Here is a 10,219-nt window from a genome sequence, read left to right on the forward strand (position 1 = left end):
TATTTCTTGTCTTTGTATGCACCATTTATACCAGAGAAAATTCCTCTTATGTGTAAACCTACTGGGTGATAAAATCGATTCTTGAGTGATGGACTACATTTCCCATGAGTACTGCGGGTATTGCGTACTTATCGACGTAACCATGGGAACAGCACCAAAGCCTCGCTCTGCTGTCAGTTTGTCCGCAGCTCAGTGAAGGCGGGACGCGCTGCTGTTAGACATCAGAAATACTTCTAGATATATTTATAGAAGTACTTATACATGTATTCACTGGTTGATCCTAACACGTAGTAAGTACAGTTAACTCGCTTTAATCGTTCGTTTTATATTTGTCTTTATTACCCGGCTCATTCAGCTAGGCTAACTTTGCTGAGTGGCTAACGCTCAGGTGAACGGAGAGGATGCTGGAGTCCATTAAAGTCACAGGTAATCTGCATTTATCTTCCCTTTCTGTTGGGTTCACTGACTGTAGCTGAGGCCCAGTGGCCTGGAGGATTCACAACATGTCAGGAACATGGAATAACTGGATGTAATGCATTTATAATATCAAGGACGGCAAATTCAAGCTACTTCTGTGCCAAAAGCTAGCTGGTTAAATTTGCTAAATTAGCTTAATAGCTTAGGAAGAGGTGGGAGAAGTACTCAGACCTTTTTCTTGAGTAACAGTAGAAGTACTCAGACCTTTTTCTTGAGTAAAGTAGAAGTACTCAGGTCTTGTACTTGAGTAAAGTAGAAGTACTCAGGTCTTGTTCTTGAGTAAAAGCAGAAGTACTCAGATGTTGTACTTGAGTAAAGTAGAAGTACTCAGATCTTGTACTTGAGTAACAGTAGAAGTACTCAGATCTTGTACTTGAGTAAAGTAGAAATACTCAGATCTTGTACTTGAGTAAAAGTAGAAGTACTCAGGTCTTGTTCTTGAGTAAAAGCAGAAGTACTCAGATGTTGTACTTGAGTAAAGTAGAAGTACTCAGATCTTGTACTTGAGTAACAGTAGAAGTACTCAGGTCTTGTACTTGAGTAAAGTAGAAGTACTCAGATCTTGTACTTGAGTAAAGTAGAAATACTCAGATCTTGTACTTGAGTAAAAGTAGAAGTACTCAGATCTTGTACTTGAGTAAAGTAGAAGTACTCAGATCTTGTACTTGAGTAAAAGTAGAAGTACTCAGATCTTGTACTTGAGTAAAGTAGAAGTACTCAGATCTTGTACTTGAGTAAAAGTAGAAGTACTCAGATCTTGTTCTTGAGTAAAGTAGAAGTACTCAGATCTTGTACTTGAGTAAAAGTAGAAGTACTCAGATCTTGTTCCTGAGTAAAGTAGAAGTACTCAGATCTTGTACTTGAGTAAAGTAGAAGTACTCAGATCTTGTACTTGAGTAAAAGTAGAAGTACTCAGATCTTGTTCTTGAGTAAAGTAGAAGTACTCAGACCTTTTTCTTGAGTAACAGTAGAAGTACTCAGGTCTTGTTCTTGAGTAAAAGCAGAAGTACTCAGATGTTGTACTTGAGTAAAGTAGAAGTACTCAGATCTTGTACTTGAGTAAAGTAGAAGTACTCAGGTCTTGTACTTGAGTAAAAGTAGAAGTACTCAGATCTTGTACTTGAGTAAAAGTAGAAGTACTCAGATCTTGTACTTGAGTAAAGTAGAAGTACTCAGATCTTGTACTTGAGTAAAAGTAGAAGTACTCAGATCTTGTTCTTGAGTAAAAGTAGAAGTACTCAGATCTTGTACTTGAGTAAAAGTAGAAGTACTCAGATCTTGTACTTGAGTAAAGTAGAAGTACTCAGATCTTGTACTTGAGTAAAAGTAGAAGTACTCAGATCTTGTACTTGAGTAAAGTAGAAGTACTCAGATCTTGTTCTTGAGTAAAAGTAGAAGTACTCAGATCTTGTACTTGAGTAAAAGTAGAAGTACTCAGGTCTTGTACTTGAGTAAAGTAGAAGTACCAGAGTGTAGGAATACTCTGTCACAGTAAAGTATTCTAAATGTTCCTCCAGTGAAAGTAGAAAGTACTCTCCTCTAAATGTACTTAAAGTAGTGACAGTAAAAGTAGTCATTGTCTGATTGGTCCATTTCAGAATAATATCTCTGATATGTTTTATAATGATTGATCAGTAAAGTGTTCTCAGAGCTGGTAAAGGTGCAGCTAGTTTGAATGGATTTACTGCAGGTGAACTACAGTCTGATTTAAGGGGGATTATATTTACCATCAGTAATCCAGATCTGTAAAGAAACTAAGGGATTGAATACATAGTGGAGTAGAAGTACACCATCTACCCTCTCTGTGCTTACCTTACCTGTATGTATTACTGTATAATACATTGTGTATTTCAGTGCCTATCTTACTGTATCCTACACGTTTGTGTTGTAAAGACATATGGCAGAGCTTACTCAGTGCTGACTCATGCTGATTAATGCTCTTCAGCTGCTTTTAAATCCTCACTAGTGCCTTGTTGTTTTGATTAATGGTGATGTATGAAATGGAGGCGCTTCAGTATTGATTTTTAGTGCGGTCGAACTACACAGGTTCAGGATTGTGTTTTTTCTCAGAACTTTTTTGTAATTGATGGTAATTTGCTTGGAAATGTCTTAAAATAAAATACCCAGGAGATTCTTGGTTGTTTCTTTGCCTAAGTGATGTAAGCCTATCATTGGAGGTTCATCTGAGTGATGAGATAACCAGCTGAAGTGTAATAGTGTTTTATTCGCTGTATGAACACGCCAACGAAGCTCTAATTTGTCCTGGTCTCTCTTCCATTCATCACTGTGCTGCAGTCATTAGTTTACTGGCTGTGGTTGCATGGATTCTGCGCCAGTGCTCCTGTCCAAACACTATCCTCCTCTCGCTGTGATGACCGTGTTCCAGGTCGCCTTACTGGAAACTGCAGAGACCTGCACTCTGACTCCTGAGCTGTACTGCCAGGCTCTGGAATCATATACTCTGAGAAAGAAGAGCCTCAAGAAACAGAATTAGGGATTATTTGTCAGAAAACACCATTATGGCTCTAAAAACAGCCAAAAAGTGGGAAATAATTGTTGTATCTTTTCTCTCAGAGATGTTTAGACACATACAAAGGATGGTAGCTATATTTATTCCCTTGTTCTTTTAGCTTGTCTTTGGTACAGATCTAATTTTATCCCGCCTTGATAAGAGGATCTGTGAAACAGTCAGATCCTAAAGTTAGCAGCTAACACTTTCCCTGTCTTCCCTCCCTTTCTTCAGAAAGACTCCACTGGCCTGAAGTAGAAATGTCCAAAAAGTACATCCTGAACTCTGCCGACAAGGTGCTGAGTCCGAGCCAAGTGTACCTGGAGAAGATTTCCTCCAGCGTCCTCAAAGACCTGTTCAGCAGCGGCGGCTACAACGCCCTGCTGCAGGCCGAGGAGCAGGAGAAGAAGAGTCCCAAGCGTTCTGTGTTCAAGAGGCCAAAAACATCAGCGAGATGCGGCGCCACAGTGACCCGAAGGAAAGGCCAAGGCAGCGCGGCTCCTAAGAAGAGTCGAGCTCCAGAGGCTGGCGGCAGACCTGCACAGACAAACCGTGTCCCCTCAGGAAACCTCTCCAAACCAGCTCGAAACATCGCAGTAGTGGGCAGCACGATGGGCCTGAACCCCCGTACTGTCCCCCAGCTCAGGAAGACCCCCAGCTCCCCCCGCACTAAACTCCCCTCGCTGCACAAAGCGGCCGCCACGCGGGAAGCGGAGAACGCCAAGAGGCTCTGCATCCTCGCCGCCATCAAGCCGTCTAACGTGGAGAAAGAGAAGGCCAAGTTCTTCAAGTCTGACTTCAACTATAACCCCCAGTTTGAGTACAGCAACCCGGTCTGTCCTCTGGTCCTGGCCCGGCACAGCAACGCCTCGGACCGCTTCCTCACACAGGTAACGTTCTGTTAGTTTTTGGAACATTTGAATGACTTTTCATGGTTTGTTCGGCTGCGTTCTGCTACAAATAACCTTTATTGAAATGCTTCCAATCGGACAGTATCTACCTTATCGATGCCACTGTCAACGTGGTTTCTACATTTTAACAATAAATTAAATGATTTATGCAAAACAAAAGCAATAGAGACTCTTAGTGTCGTTCAGCTTTTGTTTTTTTTGCAGATTTACCTTTTGAAATCCATCTCAGAGCTCCCATTAGTATCGTTTTTAATACCTGATAAACCCTAAATGGCTGACTAGCTGGTGAACATACCGGCAACTGAAAAAACAGATGTGTTTTCTCTGGAGGCGGAGGAGACCGGAACAGAGCTAAAAGAGAAAATTAGACTTTCATTCATGAACCCATTCTTACTCAACATCTTACTGCTCTTAAAGTACCCTGCCTTCTCTTTAAAAGGTCAAACTCTCTCGCTTGCACTCTGAAGAAACAGAGAAAGGACACATCCTTCATAACATCTACAACAACGTCCCTGGTGCATTAGGGCGGTGCTGAGGCTGCTGGTTTCACAGAGACGTCCTGCCAATGCTGTTTAACGTCAGAGAGATCAGAGCTGATGCAGAGAGAGAGTGACCTATGAGAAGGTGGACAGAGACCGGGAGGATGAACTAGTTCAGGATACAGATGACTTTATTCAGCAAACGCTGGAGGATTTCCTGAATCAAGATAAAGATGGTCTTTTATGCCATATGCACAAAAGCTACTGGGCTGTTGGCAATGAACATCTGAAGTCCCAGCTTCTTCCAGCAGTGCAAAATACAATATACTTAAGAAAGGACAGAAAGAAGTACATAAAAGTGGTCCACTATGGAGAGAGTAGAAAAGCAGGAATATGTGGATACAATAGTAAATAAATACAGTACGTTGGAATAAATGACTGCTTATAGAAACATGTGGACTATAAACAGATGAATATGCTATATCAGGCTTTAACCCGCGTTCAAACAGCGTGAGTCCATGTTAGATGAGTCACACTGACGCTGGAGAAGAATTCAGAAAAGATCCTCCCCAAAAGGAACGAGATGTGCAGAGTGAGAAGGATCAGTGGCGTTAGCTTTCAGGCTTTTTATAGAAACTTGTGCTCAGAGTAACACAAAGAAAAGTGTGAGAGTTCAACAAGGAAGGCAGAGAAGCGCTGCTGTGGAGGCGCTGCTTCCTGGAGTCTGCCCTAGATTTCATGCGTTAGTCTTCCTGTGAGCATTTTAATCACATCTGTCTTACAGAACTGTAAGTCCTGCATGAGTACGGGGGAATGAAAGGCATTAGTGCTCATCAAAGTATCTAGCAGCCCCTAAATTAATATTCAGCATGATTCGATATAAAGCCAGACTAGAGTTACACAGAAACACCACTTTAATGAAGTGTTAGAGTAGTGTGAGGCCGGCCTCATGGCAGGGTTTCCTCTACACACTGGACATGATACATACAGATAGGATAAAAACACCATCTACAGTACCTCTTAGAAGTCACACAATGCTGTAAAATGATATTCATTAGGGGGGGGGGGGGGGGGGGGCGGCTTTACTTTACTTCATTTGTGTTTTAACCTATATTTCATGCGGTCTATTGTAGTCAGAAGTCCAGTTATTCCTTGTGAGTAAATGCCTGCCTGATGACCTGCTCCTTACACTGCTCCTGAAGTCTCAGTTTGTTGTGATTATTAGAAGAGCTGGACTGATAACTTGGCTGGTTAAACGAGTAGTGGAGATATGCTGGTATCAGTTAACAGTTTATGTTGCATATTAAGTACGAAGACGCTGCAGAAACGGAAATGCAAAACCAGTTTGGAGGTCATTTAGAAACCACTCTCTACTTCAGTTTGTCCACAAGGAGTACAGACACGTTTATTTGATAATGTCCAGATCTAGATGTGTCGGGTCAGAGTTCTTTAACATGAAATAAACCCTTTGAAACGCTCCTCACATGCATTGAGTCTTAGAGGCTGTAAGAGCGGTGTTATCAGTGTGGAAATGAAAGAGACGCTGGGTTTTATTGTACATGTGTACCCAGTACAGAGCCCTGAGGAACCCCATAGGATGAAGGGGAATCGATAACTCCTCTACTTCCCACAGTCAGTCCTTCAAAAGTGAAATGCAGTGTTTGCCTTTTCTTTCTTCTATAATGACTAACTTCAATGTGTTTAATATCTGTCTGACAGTCTGGGTTTCCTGCATGGCTGGTATCGCCTCTGATCAGTAAATGTAGTTATTGCAAGTCCGTTATGTCCAGAGCATCAACAGCTGACTCCTCCTCCCTGCAGGCGGTGCACATCATGGAGCTGGCTCTGCAGAGGTACGGCAGCTATGAGAAGTTTGAGCAGGCCACCGGAGGAAACCTGCTGACCAAGAGCCGCGTCTGCCACACCGTCAAGAAGTACATGGAGAAGGAGGGCTGCGTGGGGGAGGTACGGCCTGGCTCACACAACACCAGTGTGTGTGTGTGTGTGTGTGTGTGTGTGTGTGTGTGTGTGTGTGTGTGTGTGTGTGTGTGTGTGTGTGTGTGTGTGTGTGTGTGTGTGTGTGTGTGTGTGTGTGTGTGTGTGTGTGTGTGTGTGTGTGTGTGTCAGATGACATCAGAGCAGCAGAAGCAGGCGCCACAGTGACTCAGCTCCGGGGGGGGGGGGCAGACTTTGCAAAACCCGCCGCTCCCACGGAGTCATCCAGCACTTTGCTTTATGTAACCACCAACACATGCACGTTACATCACCGGGTTATTAAGGCCCACTGAACACACACACACATCTCGTGCATCCTTGGGAGAGTCTTATTGGGTTTGGACGTACAGTGAAGGAAACACAAGGGAGGGGACAGCTTTAACGGAGACTGTCTCTGATGGCAGCACAGATGTGGGTCTACTCAAACACTAACCATAGATGCTAGTATCGCTAGTGCTAGGTAGGTATGCTAGCAGCAGCAGCTTTGCCGTTGCCTTCTCCTGAGCCTCCTGCTGGGATCCACTAGCAGCAGCAGTCGGGCTGGATGGGAAAGGTTAGATGAAAGTAACCTGGAGTCCTCTGTTGGTAGATCGTGGTGCAGGTGACGGACGACCTGCTCTCCAGAGCCTCCATGACGGTGGTGAACAGCAGACCCACCCTCACCATCAACATCTGCAGCGCCAGAGAGCACTGGCTGGAGGGGATGCTGCGCCACGAGATCGGTGGGGGTTTGATTCTAAATGTGGGGTCCTGGGGGCATTATTTCATGAAGATAACTGAGGGGGATAAAGTTGAGTGTCTCAAAGTTGTGTGAGTACAGTTAGAGTAAATGTGGTTTCAGTAACCCCCCGTCTCCGACCTGCAGGCACTCATTATTTCCGTGGCCTGAACAACCTGCAGCAGCCGTGGAGCAGCCTGTCTGCGCGCAGGAAGCTGAACCTGAGGCCCCTGAACCCCACAGAGGAGGGTCTGGCCAGCCTGCACAGCGTCCTCTTCAGGAAGGACCCCACCCTGTGGAGAGCCGCCCTGCTCTACTTCACCGTGTACCAGGCCAGCAGCATGTCCTTCTGCCAGCTCTTCCACAGCCTGGGGCGCTTCCTGCAGGACCCCAACACCCGCTGGGACTACTGCGTGAGGGCCAAGAGGGGCCAGACCGACACCAAACAGCCAGGTCAGGATGTTCAAACTCCAAACACTGTGCATCTGAACTTCCTCCTATATCTAACTGCAATATCAGTCTAAATCAGGGGGTGTCAAACATATTTCAATGATGTACCCCCTTTGAAAGAACTGTCACCCGTGCCCCCCCCCCGAAGGGGAAAGAAAGCTTTCCTTTGATTTTCTTTTCAAACTTTGTTCCTCAAAGATCCGACTCTTTCTCCACATTCTGAAATTGTTCAAATGTCCCACTACTTTGTCAGAATTCTAACTTTTAAACATTTCTGATTATTTTCTCCAAATGATCTTTTTCCTTAATATTCTGAATATTTAAAAGTCGACATTTGGAAAAAATTCAGAAAAGATCTCATTTTAAAGAAATAATCGGAAATTCAAAAAGTGGACATTTGAAAGTGTTTACTGAACTTAAATGTACACTTTTAGTTTAATTTATTCTAGTGTCATTATTTTAGAATTATGCTCAACTGATGTTTAATAAAATTAACCTTACAAATATCTTTCGTACCCCCTGCAGTACTCCAACGTACCCCTAGGGGTCTGCGTACCCCCATTTGAGAACCAGTGGTCTAAATGATCAGTCTTCTCCCCCCCCTCACCCTGCAGGCTGCTTCAGTAAGGACCAGGTGTATCTGGACGGGATCCTGAAGATCCTGAGGTTCAGAGACAAGATCGACTTCCCCCTGCTGATGGCCCTGGGGAAGGTGAGACCCCCTCCCCCCCCCCATCAGTCAGAGATTCAATCAGTGATCCCCGGAGCATCTTCAGGTCACAGTGCTTCATGCCTCTGCGTGAAGGGAAGAGAAACACACGCGCAGCTGGTCGTTAACTCTTTTGATCCCCCCCCCCCCAGGTGTCGTTCGAGGACGTGGAGCGCCTGAAGGCCTCGGCTCAGATGGAGAACGTACGGATCCCTCACTTCATGCAGGACCAGAGCAGGTACTGCGAGCAGCTGCTGAAGATCATGGAGGCCAACGAGCTGACGGACCAGGACCTCCGGACCATCGTTTGACACCCCCCCCCCCCCCCACACACACACATACCTGATTAAAACCCAACACTCACTGCCATTACCCAGCATGCTGCACTGCATGTGGAGTTGTGTTCGAGGTTAGATTCATCTGATTCATTAGGACAGTTTGCAGTTCTACAAAGTGCCACAACATGGATCTCTTCAGGGCTGAAATTAAATGAAATTGTGTTGCTAAAACATTTACAGCAGCGGTGCCAACTTCTTTATTTCAGTCTCCACACTCTAGCCAACATGTACATGTTATTACCTTAATAGGGTTAAGTGTTGACGGACATTTAGGCGTCCCTATGGGGCGGATAAGAGTCCACTAAGACTCCACTGGCCCAAATAAACCCCCCTAACACACCTTTCAAACAGGCACACCCAGAGGATTTATTTTAAGCAAACGTTCAAAATATATACATATGATTCCTGTTGAGGCAGAACACCAGCAGCCCTGTGTTCATAGCAGGATCATATATATATATATATAAATATAGATACATAGACCAATCTACTACAAAACAGGTACAGAAACTGAAGATACTTCACAGAAGTCCGCACTTCTTCACCTATTCATGTTATAATGAATGAGGGCCTGAGAGAGACTGGATTTATTGAATTGATTTTGGAGAATGCACCACATTTCCCTTTGATAAGGATCCCCTAACCTGTGTTATTAAAGAGTGGAATAATATATCGGATGAAGATAAGCGGCACATTTATCTTAAGATCGAACCAAAGTTATAAATTTGGGGATTTCTGAGAATTCAGAATCCTTTTTTCCTCTGAATTCGGACTTTAATCTCATCTAATACATATTATGAACTGAGCCAGTGATCTGATGCCTAACGGAGATTTCAACCACTTCACGATGCTTACTCTCTGTGTGCATGAGTATTGTTTTTAGCCGTTCTATATTTAGGATTCTTTGTCTCTCTGATGATCCAAGTGTACTTACCTGCTGTCTGATCCCGTCTCTTCGGTGGAGGTGAACACGTTCCTGCACTCTGTTCCCTGTAGAGACTATTTTTGTAGAAGAGATGTGAGGAATTATAAAGAGAGAGATGTGACACACACTAACTCCAGCTGCACCGTCACAGAAAACTCCCTGAAGTGTGAAAGTCTTTTATTTTGAAGGTGAGTTCCTGCGCTGCAGTCCTTACATCTCTGCACTGATATCATGTTGGTTCACTCATGATTTAGATTTATGTAACACAAACAAACGCCTTGTGTTTAGCTGTGACACTTGAAGTATTGGTGTATGAAACACAATGTTTTTTATTATTTAAGTGACTCCTTTGTGATATTTTTAGGTAGAATCTCTGAATAAAAAGCACTCCCTGAAAATCATCCGTGTGCTTTTTATATCCTAAATTATTCGTCATGCTTTCTGTTATGCAACACACTGGATGTTGTTGTGAACCTGAGAGTGTGTTTGTGTAGTGATAGTACAAGAAACACACACCACACACACACTGATGGTCTAGAGGTGTCACTTCCCATTCAGCAGCATCACGTTTCACTGAAACTAGAAACCATTCAGAGATCCAGACGACTACAAACAACAACCTGAACAACACACACACATCCGTACAACACACACACATCAGTCTATGTCTTGCCCAGGGTGGGGCAGTGGGGATTGAACCGGTGCTCT

General features: G+C 43.9%; 1 protein-coding gene across 1 annotated transcript; it reads left to right on the forward strand.

Moving 5' to 3' along the window:
* The first annotated feature begins 176 nt into the window (after positions 1 to 176).
* Positions 177 to 9,891, forward strand: matcap2 (microtubule associated tyrosine carboxypeptidase 2). The gene is made up of 7 exons (XM_063898588.1): positions 177 to 426; positions 3,221 to 3,876; positions 6,198 to 6,341; positions 6,961 to 7,093; positions 7,237 to 7,542; positions 8,154 to 8,251; positions 8,401 to 9,891. Exons 1-7 carry the CDS (start codon positions 402 to 404, stop codon positions 8,557 to 8,559), a joined length of 1,521 nt encoding a protein of 506 aa, XP_063754658.1. The 5' UTR covers positions 177 to 401; the 3' UTR covers positions 8,560 to 9,891.
* The last annotated feature ends 328 nt before the right edge of the window (positions 9,892 to 10,219 follow it).

This window comes from Eleginops maclovinus, chromosome 13 (assembly GCF_036324505.1).
Source record: "Eleginops maclovinus isolate JMC-PN-2008 ecotype Puerto Natales chromosome 13, JC_Emac_rtc_rv5, whole genome shotgun sequence".
NCBI classification, from domain to species: Eukaryota; Metazoa; Chordata; class Actinopteri; order Perciformes; family Eleginopidae; genus Eleginops; species Eleginops maclovinus.

Excerpts from the sequence above, each read along its gene's own strand:
- matcap2 (XM_063898588.1), top strand. The coding sequence starts at position 402 with ATGCTGGAGTCCATTAAAGTCACAG. Across the intron at positions 6,342-6,960 it reads AGGAGGGCTGCGTGGGGGAG|ATCGTGGTGCAGGTGACGGA; the intron begins GTACGGCCTGGC and ends CTCTGTTGGTAG. Across the intron at positions 7,094-7,236 it reads GATGCTGCGCCACGAGATCG|GCACTCATTATTTCCGTGGC; the intron begins GTGGGGGTTTGA and ends TCCGACCTGCAG.